Source organism: Physella acuta, unplaced genomic scaffold (assembly GCF_028476545.2).
Source record: "Physella acuta isolate Inbredline_101_S28 unplaced genomic scaffold, ASM2847654v3 ptg000650l, whole genome shotgun sequence".
Lineage (NCBI taxonomy): Eukaryota > Metazoa > Mollusca > Gastropoda > Physidae > Physella > Physella acuta.
This window is the reverse complement of record NW_026732169.1, coordinates 349,112-364,450: the sequence shown is the minus strand read 5'-3', so window position 1 is coordinate 364,450 and position 15,339 is coordinate 349,112. Positions and strand designations below refer to the sequence as shown.

At 33.0% G+C, this 15,339-nt stretch overlaps 2 protein-coding genes across 6 annotated transcripts in view; one reads left to right on the top strand and one right to left on the bottom strand.

The window, feature by feature from the left end:
- The window catches only part of LOC131948578 (sperm-associated antigen 17), a 40,898-nt gene extending 28,362 nt beyond the window's left edge, over window positions 1-12,536 (bottom strand). For 2 of the 5 annotated variants that reach the window (XM_059310168.1, XM_059310172.1), the window contains exons 1-14: window positions 12,356-12,536; window positions 10,429-10,569; window positions 10,048-10,242; window positions 9,777-9,794; window positions 7,570-7,729; window positions 6,837-6,980; window positions 6,015-6,193; window positions 5,256-5,394; window positions 4,473-4,612; window positions 4,127-4,264; window positions 3,622-3,754; window positions 3,293-3,436; window positions 2,713-2,937; window positions 1,995-2,093 (exon numbers count right to left, since the gene is read on the bottom strand). In XM_059310168.1, coding sequence (XP_059166151.1) covers window positions 1,995-2,093; window positions 2,713-2,937; window positions 3,293-3,436; window positions 3,622-3,754; window positions 4,127-4,264; window positions 4,473-4,612; window positions 5,256-5,394; window positions 6,015-6,193; window positions 6,837-6,980; window positions 7,570-7,729; window positions 9,777-9,794; window positions 10,048-10,242; window positions 10,429-10,569; window positions 12,356-12,451 — 1,951 coding nt within the window. In that variant the 5' untranslated portion in view covers window positions 12,452-12,536. Of the gene's footprint in view, window positions 1-1,994; window positions 2,094-2,712; window positions 2,938-3,292; window positions 3,437-3,621; window positions 3,755-4,126; window positions 4,265-4,472; window positions 4,613-5,255; window positions 5,395-6,014; window positions 6,194-6,836; window positions 6,981-7,569; window positions 7,730-9,166; window positions 9,182-9,776; window positions 9,795-10,047; window positions 10,243-10,428; window positions 10,570-12,355 lie in introns of all 5 variants that reach the window. The other 3 variants (XM_059310169.1, XM_059310171.1, XM_059310170.1) reach the window with 3 other exon arrangements.
- Window positions 12,537-12,584: 48 nt separating this feature from the next.
- LOC131948594 (enoyl-[acyl-carrier-protein] reductase, mitochondrial-like) lies at window positions 12,585-14,237 on the top strand. Its single transcript, XM_059310195.1, has one exon. The coding sequence runs from the start codon at window positions 12,585-12,587 to the stop codon at window positions 13,680-13,682; it is 1,098 nt and encodes a 365-aa protein (XP_059166178.1). The 3' UTR covers window positions 13,683-14,237.
- Window positions 14,238-15,339: the final 1,102 nt, after the last annotated feature.

Below are 15,339 nucleotides of genomic sequence, written 5' to 3'. Positions count from 1 at the left end.
GGTAGTGGGACTTAGTGGGGTGATGGGTACATTGATAGTGGGACTTAGTAGGGTGATGGGTACATTGGTAGTGGGGTGATGGGTACATTGATAGTGGGACTTAGTGGGGTGATGGATACATTGGTAGTGGGACTTAGTGGGGTGATGGGTACATTGATAGTGGGACTTAGTGGGGTGATGGGTACATTGGTAGTGGGACTTAGTGGGGTGATGGGTACATTGATAGTGGGACTTAGTGGGGTGATGGGTACATTGATAGTGGGACTTAGTGGGGTGATGGGTACATTGATAGTGGGACTTAGTGGGGTGATGGGTACATTGATAGTTGGACTTAGTGGGGTGATGGATACATTGGTAGTGGGACTTAGTGGGGTGATGGGTACATTGGTAGTGGGACTTAGTGGGGTGATGGGTACATTGATAGTGGGACTTAGTGGGGTGATGGGTACATTGATAGTGGGGTGATGGGTACATTGATAGTGGGACTTAGTGGGGTGATGGGTACATTGATAGTGGGACTTAGTGGGGTGATGGGTACATTGATAGTGGGACTTAGTGGGGTGATGGGTACATTGGTAGTGGGGTGATGGGTACATTGATAGTGGGACTTAGTGGGGTGATGGGTACATTGATAGTGGGACTTAGTGGGGTGATGGGTACATTGGTAGTGGGGTGATGGGTACATTGATAGTGGGACTTAGTGGGGTGATGGGTACATTGATAGTGGGACTTAGTGGGGTGATGGGTACAGAGGCCTGGGACAATGGTAGTGGGACCAGAGAACTCTGATCAATCTTTCTAATGTTCCTATTTGAGTAGGAAGGGGACGTTTGCTTCTTGTGAACCACCGAATCATGCTAGCTGACCCACCAATTCATGCTAGCTGACCCACCAACCCATCTGACCCATCAATCCATGCTAGCTGATCCACCAACCGAGCTGACCCATCAATCCATGCTAGCTGATCCACCAACCGAGCTGACCCATCAATCCATGCTAGCTGACCCACCAACCCATCTGATTAAAAAAGGGTGAAGGTATAAACAGCAATAACAATGGCAGAATGTAGGCCTGCTTTTAAAATTAATTTCCTATTTAGTTTTCTGTTAAAAACAATTTTTTTTTCAAAGCCTTGGCCTACTATAATACCTATTGTGAACAATAAATGAATAACATTTTTTACGAAGCATTGACTTTACATACAGTTGCATGCAGATTTGAGAGAAACTACTTAAACTGCTCAAAATATCTTTAAAATATATCACCGAACAAATAAGATACAGTATTAACAAAGTTTTGAGCAAAGAAAAAAATTATAACTTCTGTAAGTGAAGAAAACTTCACAAAAATAAAAACTGAAAAACAAGAACATGAAATCGGAAATTACTAGAACAGAACTCATTACCATTTCCAAGATTAACATTCAATTCTAGGATTACATTAGAGACTGAAAAAATTTTAACAATCATTTTAATGCCTTAGAATAAAATGGTACAACAATTTTCATGTATATACACATCAGCTAATTTACTAAAATTCAATTTGTATAATTTTTTAAAAAGTGCAATCATTCATTTTACTCCAGCTCATGCTAATAATTCATTTATTTTTTAAAAAATGCCAAAATAATTTGTGCAACTTTCAAACGGTTCAAGAATGATCAACAAGACAACCAAACAAAATTAACATCGTTTTTAACAAGCAAAAAGGTTATTTGAATATAGCAAAAATAAAACTTTAGAACATTTTCTAGAATTCTGCAATTAAGTAAAGTATTGATTTAAATAATCAATCAAAATAACATAGCACCATTATCTTTACAAAAATCAAAATGCGTAGAATTTGCAGAAAACAAGAAATTTAACAAAATATTATTTTATATTAAAATATTAAAATTAAATAATCAATAAAAATAACATAGCACCATTATCTTTACAAAAATGAAAAAGCATAGAACGTCCAGAAAACAAGAAATTTAACATAGTGGAGCTCACCCCGTCCTGTTCCTCCAAAAGGGGAGAGAACTTTTGTATCATGAATAGATTTAAGTGATTCAGGATTCCATTTCATAGTTGACTCTTCTTTTCTTAAATCTGCATAATTTTTCATGTATGTGATTTAATAATCTTTAACTACTATAGAGAGCTGCAAGGAACAATTGTTTTTGGTGTGGCTCCATTTTGAATTTATTTTCAATTATTAATTGGGGAGCGATAGGGCAGGAGAACATATGGATAGCCAAGAATCTAGGTGTGAAAATTCCTAAAACAAACAACTGCTACATTGCAGATTTTTCTTGGGAGAGCAAAGGCTATGGAAGCAAATCCAGAAAGAAAGTCTGTGTCAATGGGCCATAAGTTCATAACATGTTGAAATGTATTAAATTATTGGGTTGGATTATATCACTTTCAAAGAAGAAAAATATTATTAATAAACATATTATTGATAGTTCTAGATGAAAACTATTTCCAAAAACTATTTTTAATCTATCAAACCACAGTGTCACGTAGCCAGACCAAGTATTAAAGTTTTACACACGGATAGAACAGTTAAAAATGAAACTATTAATCTTTCTATCAGCTTGTAATCTTGACGTCTAACCTTATCTGTGAATTCTGTCATAGCCTTGTCATTGGTTCACCTATTTCAGCTGTGATTATTGTAAGACTTATACATGAACACAGTAAAAAGTGTTAAACCACTTATCCCTACCTTTGTCTTGGTTATCTTCCTCACTGATTCTCTCATCAAGACTCTGGAATTCATCTTCCTTCTCTGTTGGGGGCAGGAGAGATTTGAAGAAGCCATCCGGGTCATCCCAAGGGATGGGCTTGTGGTGAAGTCCTTCTTTTTCTTTTTCTAGTATAAATCCATTAAAGTCTGTGGTTGCCAAGTCCATGCTCTCAAACACAAACTGCTTGAAGGCTCTATCAACTTCTGAATACCAAAGAGGAAATCAATTAAATTCTTATTCTTGATGTAAGAAACTGCATTGTGTGTTTTAAATTTTAAAAGCCAGTATAAAAAAATTTTGGTTGCATTTTATCTGCTAGCAAAAGAATTTTTTTTTTGACAAGCATTGAATTCAAACTTTTATTTTTAAAATAACTTTATATAGTTGAAAATGATAATCTTTCATAGGCTCACAGGTAAGCGCTTATACTGTAAATCTTTTGATAGGAAAGTTTATAAAACTTAAGATCTTGTTCTAATTATACATGCCTTTCACACCATCAAGAGCCCAGCTGAGATAAAATTAATGAAGCCATTAAGAAACCAAACTGCCCCCCACCTGATTTGCTGAGACCATTCTCTGTGCAGTAATGTAGAAGTTCCTGCAGCCTGACCGCCCTTTGCTTCAGATCTACAGCTGAATGCTCCTGTATACTATGCAGCTTGGAGAAGGGAAGTAACTTAAGCATCATCTGCTCCACAGCTGAAAATAAAAAAAAAATTAAAATCTAAGAATCGTAAGATAACAATTTTTTTTTTAAATTGTACTATTACATGATTATAACATAAGAGAACAAGAGTTGCTGTTACCTTTAAAAAAATTGACAAAATAATAAAGCTATTGATTATTTTTCGAGACGTAAACAAGAGATTAAAGCAGATGCTTACCTAATGGGTCAAAGCCATAGTGTGGTTTGAGATGCTGAGTTCTAATACTGATGCTGTCATTGTAGTTTATGAGCACAGGTGGGCTAGGGCTAAGTGGAAAAGGTGTAGTAAGGTCAAGTTCTCTTGAAAGAACCTGAGGGGAAAAAATTATATGAAAAAAAGAAAATTATTTTAGTGTGATATACATAATTTTTAAATTACACTTAAACATATAAAGATATCAGAAATCTACTTTAATAGCTATAAATTTATTAGATTTTTATTTTTGCATGTTAAGTTGACAATAAAAAGTGTGACTTTTTTTACAAAACAAAAAAAAAAACAACTAATAATCATTTGGTGTTACGTTAGGCTATACTAATGAAATATAACTTTTAAAAGGCTATACAATCAAGAAATATTTTTTTAATATTCATATTGAGTGCAACAAATTTTAAACTGCTCTAAATGATTAAAAACTGCTATCAATGTTTACAGGTATGACAAAAATGTTAAACTGCTGTACCTGGTGTTCCTGCTCTGAAAGTCCAAGTTTGGACGCTATGCCAGTCAGATATGAGGAAAGACCAAAACTCATTCCATCCGGCCTTACAGGTGGAGGGATTTCACTGGGTGGAGTTTTCCCTTCCTCAGTTGCAGTAATCTGTTACAAAGATGGCTTTGTTCATTACTTAACACAGACACACATAACCAAATACTATTTCCTACTTTTCTTTTTAAATTAATATCTTACAATTTCTTGAAGTATATCTAACAAACTATTTTGCTTTATTTACATAGAAACTGTGATTTAGCCAACATTAGTTTTTAGTACTGGAAAAATATAATTTTCAAAGAAAAAGAGTTCTTACCTGTTCCAGCATACAGTACATGATGAGAGGAACGCTGACACTCTCGTGGGGGATGCAGTTCATCAAATCGTTGTAGTACCTCATGTCAACTGACTTCTGCTTGGGTTTAGCATGGCTTGGTGACATCGGACTCTCATGACCTATTGATGCAAGGAACAAGGAGTCAAATAAATAATGAAAACATATCATTAATTAAAAAAAAAAAACACCTGTTATAAATTAGGTTTCAGCTGTGTGTAGCTAAGTGAGGGGGTGGAGGAGGGGCTGTGTTAATGCATGAAATAAGAAAATTGGTTTTAATTTAAGTTAGAAGCATTGATAGTTAGGGGGATGGTCAGCTCCATAGGGCTCTTACTGTCCTTTACAGTGTATCAGACCTTCACCATTGTGCTTAGATTTTATTTCTATTGGAAAATTAATCACACAATTTTTTAATGAAGACTTAAGGACTAAACATAAGTAGTACAATGTGAGCGTTCTAAGTCACAAAGGATGTTATTAAAACACATACAGTTTGTCTCCAGACACCAATTTTAGCAGTTTACTAAGCTCCATATGAGCAATAAAACAATTCTTGAAATTGTCCACATTTTATAAAAGTTACTTTCTTCAGTAATTGGTAGATAATAACATGTCGAATTTCTGAAATGTATCTTTGTGTAATGTAGGTTTATTTTAATGTAGGCCTAATAAAGTAAAATAGTTCAAACTGATTGTTCTGAGATTTATAAAGTAAAATAAGTTACCTAGTGAGTAGGCTACTGCTAGAGTTAGTTCCCTTACCTCCTTGATCAACAGGCTCGTACACAGGGACATTAATGAGCTTGAGGTTTTCTTTAAATGTCCCGTAGAGGCGCTTAGCTTCTAGCAGGTTGTAGAGCATGACAGCCACATCTTCAAAGAGGGCTGTGCTGTACTGCACCTGGTTTTTTTATAACAGTTTATAGACATCAATCCTTACTTGAAGATTTAACTAAATGTCACCTTTTTCATTTTAAAGGTTTTCATATAATGATTTTTAGATGTAGGATTTTAATATTTTTCTTTCCAACTTTTTAATCCATGCACCCATAGGAGTATAACTAGGTTGGTTATGTATATATGTAATATGTCTGTTTATAAAAAAGTTTAAATATTTTCAGCTTTCTATTTGCCAAAAGGGTCACTGTAATTATGTTAATTACAACCTTTTGCTCCAATTTGTTAGGTAAAATTTCATCAAAGTTTTACAAACTACTGCCACACATGTAAGCTAAAATTTCATCAAAGTTTACAAACTACTGCCCCACATGTAAGCTAAAATTTCATCAAAGTTTACAAACTACTGCACCACATGTAAGCTAAAATTTCATCAAAGTTTACAAACTACTGCCACACATGTAAGCTAAAATTTCATCAAAGTTTACAAACTACTGCACCACATCTAAGCTAAAATTTCATCAAAGTTTACAAACTACTGCACCACATGTAAGCTAAAATTTCATCAAAGTTTACAAATTACTTCCCCACATGTAAGCTAAAATTTCATCAAAGTTTTACAACCTTTTGCTCCGCATCATTAGGGTCTGTGGGGATCATGAGGGACTTGACCTCGTAGTCTTGCTGGGCTGTATCATGAAGGCGAGATGAGTCTGGTAGGTGCTGTAAAAGTGGAAGTAAATCTCTCCAGAAGTTGGCAATCTCCTGTTTCAGTTCCGTCTCTTGAGGGGTCAATTCTACGGCTAATGATATGAATTACATACAAATACAAATTTTAAAAATACATTTTATTACTATTATACTATTTTATACTATCAGCTTTATCATATACATTTATAAAAAAAAACAAAAAAAAAAAAAAAAAAAAAGGGCTGAAAAGTTAGTACTTCAGTTAAAAACAAAATGTTTACAACAGGGCTTTAAGGTTTCAACATTTTAAAATAAAGCTGTTAATGAAATAGAATTGTTGGGCTACTAGGGATAAATAGATATGAAAAACAATAGAAAATTGTTTTTTTCCTATCTATGTCTTAATGAATTCGAAGCAACTTTGTGAATTTAAGTATGAAAAAATTAAAATATAGTTAAAAAAGAAGATCTTTGAACAGCTATAAAAGTCACTAACTATAAGCAAAATCAGCTAAACTATGCATACTAAAAAGAATACACCAAAGTTTTTTATGATTTTCAATCCTCTGAGTCCTAACAAAAACTCTTTTGGGAAATCCAACTGTAATTTATAAAAATACATTCTGAAAGAATCTAAGTATGTACTTCTAGCAAGTAAGAATATATCCACCTGCATAGTGGCTTTATGCTTGAAATTAAAAATAAAATAGATGGGTGTTAACATTCAATGAAAGTAACAAGGACTTGATGACTTACGGACGTTGATGCTATGTCCTTGAGTTGATATACCAATGATTGCAGTGATGTTGATGTTAATCTCTTCCAATGCTTGGAACAAGTAAGGGTCATGGAAACCAGATACCAGGATGTAGTGGTGAGCCCCATCATCTGGCTCATCATCTAGGAACAGAATACAAATAGGATCTGGTTGGCAAGTACTAGCTAGACGGCTAACCCTAAAGTCTTGAGTTCAAATACGGGTTCATGTCAGTATAAAATCCCTGAGTCAACCCAGCTTTGATGGGTACCTAACTCAAGTTAAGGAAATAAAGGTGGCTGCCAACACTATACCTTTATATACCAAGGTCACAGAAATAGGTGAACTCTACTTCACTTGTCCCATAGACCTTCAGGTTTGAAAGGGAACTTAACTTACTTACTGGCTAGTACTATGGAGGGGAGGGGTAGTTACCTGGGTTACCATAAATGATAAATGCATCAATATTGGATAAGTTTATCAGAGTTCTTTGATGATTTATGAAGTTGATACAAATGTTAAAATATAATTAAATGTAGAAAGTAGAACAATAACAAGGGGGTTTACTAAACGCAAAAGTCCTCAAATGATTAAGTCCAAAAATATTTTCATATTCTCAGTGTTACTAAGCAGTATCAAAACAGTAGCAAAACAGAGCCTTAGGTAAATTTCAGAAAACCTTCCAACATAAAATACAAATAAAAATACTGCCTAAACCACTACATATATTACCAATAAACTTGCTATCCTCATCCTCCTCCCCTCTCTTCTTGAGTTTGCTCCCTTCTTTTGCAGCTTGCATTTCTGGTGTTTTTTTACCACCTTTTTTAGGAGGGGATTTAGCTCTGTCTTTATTCATTGCAGATTCTCTTTTCTTTTTATCCGCATTACCCTATAAAAAAAATTATTATATTTTAATGCAAGAAAAAATAATCTAATTTCCTTTCACAGAAACAATGCAATTAGTAATTCAAATTTAACTTCAATTCTATCGTCATATTTATAAAAAATTCTAAGTGTACAAACTACAAATTGATTGCCTAGATATTTTGTTTTAAATGACAACAATGATCATTTTTTTTGTTCAATGAACAAAGTTAGTACTTCTGTAAACCTGTTGGAAGTTTAGAGATAAAAAAATAATTTTATCATACATTTGTGTATTATGGGTAAAAAATGAGAAACAAAATTTATGAATTTCAGTTCTAGAATAATGGCAAAATACTTTTTAATAATGTGGTGATTACATAATAAAAATAATAAATTGCTGATTGTTTAAAAGTAAAATTATTTTAAAAGAAAGTGAGTAAGCAAGCATATAAAATAATTCATTGTCAGTAAAAAGAAAGATGATTATTTTCCCTTTTTATGCTCAAAGAATCTCTCGTTCTCTATCTCTACACCAAATATCTTTTTTTGTTTATTTTTTATATTTGAATACGCAAATATAATTTTGTATTAAAACAGTGGACATATAACAATACATAAGTGTAATAATAACTATTATAACCATTATTTTTGTTTGTAGATTACTTGAAGTACCACTTGAAGTACCCAAGACTTATTTATATAGCTGACTTTCTACAACTTTAAATAACCCAGGAGAAAAAAATATAAGCCAACAGATTTCATTATTCCTTTAAATTATTCACTTATCATTCATTGTTTTGTGAACTTGGAAGATGAGTCTTAAAGTATTAAAAAAGTTGAAAGTTGACATATAATAAGATTTTTGTATAATGATTAATGATATTTTAAATAGATGATAAATGAATAAAGACAAGTATGAAAAAAACAATGATGGTGGTAAGGTTGAACTTGCCACTGATTTGTTTCAAACTTGACAAAAAATAGAGTAAATGGTATTATGGTTAGCAGAGATGAAAATATATGGTTTATAAATTATAAATATTGAATTGCAAATTATATAATTCTTTCTGAAGTTAATAATTAAGTAGTTTAAAATAAATATATTATAATGCTTTCAATGAAATTTGAATAAATGAATGAGGTTTTGTTTTGCAATGAATGATGAAACTTCACGATCAATGTTTTTAGATATCAATAAAGAACAGGCACCGATGGACAAAGGCTACACATTTTTTAAATGCAAATATGTGTGCATATTTTTGGAAAATTTATTTACATATTATTCAGAATTTGTATAATACTGTTTAAAAAACAATGTATCTGTAACTTACAATTTTTATTAGTTAAGAAGCAGCAGAAAGTAAACAGAATTATTATGCACTTTCTCATCAGCAATAAAGAAATATCGTTGGAAAAGAAAGTTTGTAAAAGACCCACTGTGAGACTTATAAAAACTTACCTTTGATTTTTGTGCCTTAAATAAAAGCCAACACATGTTTATGAATGTTATATTGCAGGTAATAGCTAAATAAGTAGTGATTTACTATATTTTAGAATATATTGTGATGTAGACAATTTAGTAAGCTGAATGTTTCAAATGAAGATTGTGTATATTTTAACTTAGCCAATAACTAGTAAAACTATGTCTAGCAAAAACAGTATGTGATTCTTGTTGCAAATCTGTTCCTGCATTATTTCTACCATGTTCTGCTAAAAATGTTTTACAAAATATGTGATCATTGAAGATAATTAATTTACTAAAAGTATTGAACCTACATGTACCAGATAAAGGCCTTTAGGTGAAGCAACTATACATTATTCAACAAAACCATATCTTACTAAATTTAAAACACTTCTTTAAAAATAATAATATTGGAAAAAATTCAAAAGTTAACTTGAAACAAGATTGTGAATTTTTTTAAAAAAGTTTCCAAACCAACACAGTGAAACAATATTTAAGAGCACATGCTTTTCAAACTTTGCAAAAAAAATTTTTTTTAAAAATCTTTGAATTCAAATGGTGAATTTTTAAAATAATAATAAAAGACAATTACGCATTTTAAACTTACTGCATAATAATCATCCATCTGCAGGCAGAGGATTAAAAACTTCAAGCTTTTACTCATGAATTTATAAAACCATCAACTACAATTAACAGGATTACTCCTGATTATTGAGGCTAATTGTATTGATACACATATTGATTGGGGATCTTCTGTGAGAGTTTTATATGGCTTTCACAATGACTAGGTTTGAAGTTTAAAAATTTAAGATATAGCAGATTTTTTAAAAATAGATAAAGACAACATATTTGTACAATAATAGTAAAATTCGTATTACCTTAGCTTCAAGCTCTCTGCGTTTTAAATCATTTGCTTTAATTGACAGGAGTTTCCACTTAATAAGTTTAGCTAACAGGGCAGTTGGCATTGGCTCATTTGTGTCTAAATAAGGTTTACATAAATCACTTATGTCATTAGATGATGAAACTTCTTTGCCCCCTTTTTTACTTTTAGCACTGGCTTGTTCTTTTATCTAAAAAAAAATAACGTAATCTTGTTGAAGAAAACATTAAACGAGCATTCAAAATCTGCCATGCAAGATTTTAAAAATAACAAACAAATTTCAAAAGTTAAATCTTTATAAATATATAAACCTAAGTAGAGTATAACATTACTATAATAAACATCATAAATATGATGATATAAAGTAAATGCTTACTTCTAAAAATAACAGTTCTTTGGTGACCACAGAGAAAAGCTTTCTCAGTCCAGTCATAGTAATCGTGTTCAGTGCCTCGACATGCTTCAAATCTTCTGTCTGTTTGCCAACTATCCAGGCTACACATGGTGTCCAAGTGGGCTTCAACATAAATAATAGAAAAGGTATAGGCCTATCACAGAAAATGGGGTATTTTACACACCTCACAATTATTGTTATAGGTAATGGAACACAACCTTACAGGCTTACTACCAACCTTCATATTAATTTTTTAATTATCATATTAATAAAACTTTTTGTGTGTGTTAAAAATGATCAGTCATTATCATTTAACTTGTCTGTTGGATACCATTATCATTATCGCACGCTGGTATAAAAATCCTCCCCACCCCCCACCCAGATGAAATAATTATCGATATAAAATTAAGCTCAGTGTAAAAAATATAGTTTGGTAATTAGTAAAAGTAGTAGAGTCAAAGCCATCTTGTATCAAATTAGTTAGAATTAAGCCTAGTATTACTAAATATTACAGCTAGGTCTATTAATAATATTAATAGATCTACATTATAGACATTTATAGATCTAGATCTATAGAGTGTATAGAGTATAGACTAATTAAAAAATAATCATAATCATACTCAGGGGCGTAGCGAGGGGGGGGGGTGGGGGGTGCGGACCGCACCGGGTGACACCATTTAGGGAGGTGACACCAAGGCAAAAAATAGCAAAATATATAGAGAAAAACTCGAGGGGGGGTACAAATCAAAAGTTTGAAGGGGGGGTGCAAATGGAAAACTTGAGGGGGTGGGTGTAAATCGAAAGTTTGAGGGGAGGGGGGTGCAAATCGAAAATTTGAAAGTTTGTCCCTGGGAAGGTTCTCTATGCCTCTGGGGGGGGGGGGGGGTGACACCATTAAGTGCCGCACCGGGTGACACCCGACCTCGCTACGCCACTGATCATACTCAATATCATAACTCATAGTTAACCTGAGAACATTCAACATAGTTTGTGTACTTAAGTTGAGTCTATATATTATACACTGAGTATACTCAGATATAGAATAGACATAGTGCTGACTTAGACTATACTATAATAAGTAATTAATTAATAAGTAATAAGCCTAAGTTCTAAGTTACTAAGTAGTAAAGTAAGTATTAGTAAAAACGGTAATCTATCGTTTTGGGTACGTAAAATCGCCCGCGGCTATTTATGTACGAAAACGTTACATCATTGTCAAGGTTTTAATAGAATTATATTGTCATATGTTTGTGTCAAATATTATAGATAAATGAATAATAAACCTAAATCAATGGCTAAATATATCGATATAGGCCAGAAATTAACTTTAAACAGCAGTGTCTGAGAGCAAGATTTGCTATATAAACAGCAGCCATTTGTAAAATAGAGTGGCTTCCCCCTGAATCTGGCGCTAAAAGCTTATGAAAATAAAACTTAGACAAGATGGCTGCTGTAGTAAATGAGCATGGTTGCATCTGTTGGAAACATCGCTAGTCTTCATTAATTACGGAAAAGTTTTAATTCAATTGTTTAAAAACAGGTACATAAATGAATCAAGGAAACATTTTTGAATTTTTTAAAACATAAATCCTCCTCAAAATGTGAAATAATTATTAAAATTTAAGGAGTCACCTGTTTTTCACATTACAAATCGCGGGCGATTTTACGTACCCAAAACGATAGATTACCGTAAAAACCTACTGTACTGAGTTAGGAGGACTAACACTAGTCTACTTGATCTAGTCTAAAATTTACAGAAAGAGTAATATAAGTAAAAAGAATAAGTAGCTCTAGTTACTAGTAAGTAATAAGTAATAAATAAGAAGACTGAGCTGTTGAGTTTCACAGAGTATTTGAAGACAAAACAAAGTAAAAAATTGTAGCCAAAATAAATTTACTTTTAGTTTACCTCTTCAAACACAGCGGACAAGCCCAAATCTTTTCCCGTGGAAGAAAAATTACCCTTTACATCCGCACTTTTACCTCGCTTCCCAGCCTTAGCCATCTCTTATGACAATAAACAACTTAGGCCAATTCTTCAGTTGTTTAAATTTGTTTACGTAGGGATGCTGCCATTTTGTTTCGGCTGTTGCCATGTGTCTACGCAGGCGTAATAGTAGCTTCCTACAATAACAAAGATGGCGACCTCCATGGCGAGATTTACTACTCGCAATTTATTTAAAATACTTTTAAATAGTGATGGATGTAAAGCGGTGCGTTCAATAACTTCTTCACAACTATACGTATTCAGATTTGGTGATCCAACAGCAGTATTAAGACAACGGCATCAGGAATTATCTCCTACACTAGGACCCAGAGAGGTCATGGTGAAAATGCTCATGGCCCCGATCAATCCATCTGATGTAAACATGATGGAAGGCACTTATTTCGTACAGCCTTCACTTCCAGCCGTAATGGGAAACGAAGGTATTGGCCAGATCGTTGAAACAGGACCCGAAGTAAAAGGTCTTCAGGTTGGAGATATGGTAATTCCAGCAGACACAGCATGGGGTACCTGGCAAACTTACAAAATCTCCCATGATGAAGATGTTCTTAAGTTGCCCAATGATATTTCTGTGTTATCAGCTGCCACTATTTCAGTAAACCCTTGCACAGCATACCGTATGCTTAAAGACTATATTGATCTTAAACCTGGAGATGTAATTATTCAAAATGGCGCCAACAGTGGAGTTGGTGTAAGTGTCATTCAACTTGCAAAAGAGTGGAAATTTAAAACAATAAACATTGTGAGAAACAGGCCAGACTTTGATAAATTAAAAGAGTATTTGTTATCGCTTGGCGCGGATGCCGTTGTTACTGAAGAGTTTGTTCGTACACCTCAGATGAAAGAATTGTTAAATACTTTTTCAAAAAAACCAAAGCTAGCTTTTAACTGTGTGGGTGGTCAGTCAGCAACAGAACTTATACGTCACCTGGGTCAAAAAGGTGTAATGGTGACATATGGTGGAATGTCCAAACGTCCAGTTATGGCTCCTACAGGTGCATTGCTATTCAAAGAAATAGTGCTGTGTGGGTATTGGAACACAAACTGGAATCGCATTCATAAAACTGATATTGCCAGATATGAAATGTTATCAGATCTTTCTAGGCTCATTAAAGAGTCAAAATTTAAGCCTCCACTGTGTGAATTCTTCAAACTGGATGATTACAAAGCTGCTATTGAAAAGGCTACTGAAGGTTTCAAAGGTGTTAAAGCTGTCTTTGATATGCAGTGAAAATGTTTTATAAAAATGAATGAGAATGGTTCATATCTTTCAGTTAGTGAACCCTTTAAAACTGGAATTTGTTTGAACTGTAGAAATCTCCTTTAAGTATTATTACATAGCTTTAGACTTGTGATATTTATACTATAAATGTTTAGGAAAAAGAACTTGGGGAAATGTTTTCATAATTATAACGTTATTTTGTTGCAAATTTTCTCTAGACAAGTTTAATTGCCTTTTTAAAATATAATACTTTTATTCAATAAAACCCACAGGTACCGATACTTAAAAGCACATGCTATAAAATATGCTAGAAGACAATAATTTTGTATACGCTGGTTGATTACTTTGGATTTTAATATTGTTGATGTATATTTATACTTATACTAATGACGCCACTATAAGTATTAGATTTCTCTTTTGGTTTCTTTGTCAGGGAATAAAATGATTTTTTTTTATATTGTAGACCAGTGGTTCCCAACCTTTTTCGAGTGGCGACCCCCTTTTATAAAAATTAAGTGACCCGCGACCCCCATAGAATTAAAAAGCCGAAATTTGTATGGAAATAATAAGCACTAAAATAAGATTTTCTAGTAGACTTTCAATATGAACTACTCTTGATAACTGTTTTAATACCATGAGTAAAATTGCATACTATTAACTAAACATTCGCGGTTTATTTTTTTAAAAGTATTTTTTTAACGGCAACCTATGTCATTATCATTATCTTAATTTTGTTTTTAATTGAAAAAATAGTGTTCAAAATAAAATTATATTCTCGAAAAGTCAATCAATTTTACGTTTGGATATAAACGGTTAATACTACACCAAAATTGTGTCTGAAGTTTTCATCTTACGCGGAATCATTCTACAAATCAAAGAATTCATCTTGTAATTCATCGGGAATGCTGGCAAAATTAAGGGAAGAAGAGAATGGATAATGCGTCAAAACAGATTCTTTTTTTTCAGCTCAGAGAAAAAATAGCGCTGCAGTTCGTTTTCAATAGATTCAAGATGCCTTGAAATTTCTTCTTTCAAAATTTTAATTATCTCACAATTAGATTCATCTACCACACTGCAGAGTTTCTCAAATTAACAGTATTTCCAAGATTTTTTTTCTTCGCCAATTTTGCAGCTTTGATAAAAATGCCCCGAGATTATCATGGAAAGTGATAATATTCGTTCATTTTCCCTGAAGCTTCAGGTTATGCTTATGTTAATGTACGAACACATCTGCTAGGTATGATACTCTCTCCAACCACTCTATGTCGTTTTAAGTATACCAAAAGGTCTTGTTTCCTTTGCATTTCCAAGAACAATTTAATTTCAGATTTCAATTAAAAAACACGATTCACAGCATTTCGTCTGACAGTCAGCGCACTGTAGTGTTGAAGATCAGAACCTCGTGATCTTTATTCAGGTCTTTGCTCAGTTCTTTGAAGGCTCCAGATTTTATATAATTTACGACTTATACTAGCAATGGACTCTTGATGGCGATTGGTGAGGGCAGTGGTTAGGGAGCTAAATCTTTTCTGCTTTCTGAAAGCCCGAGTTTGACCTAACCATAAATGGTGCACCATCCGTACAAACCATCACAGCCGTTTTAACCCATTTTAATAATCCAATTTTAAAAAAAAACGTTTTTATTTTCTCCATGCTATCTTCACAA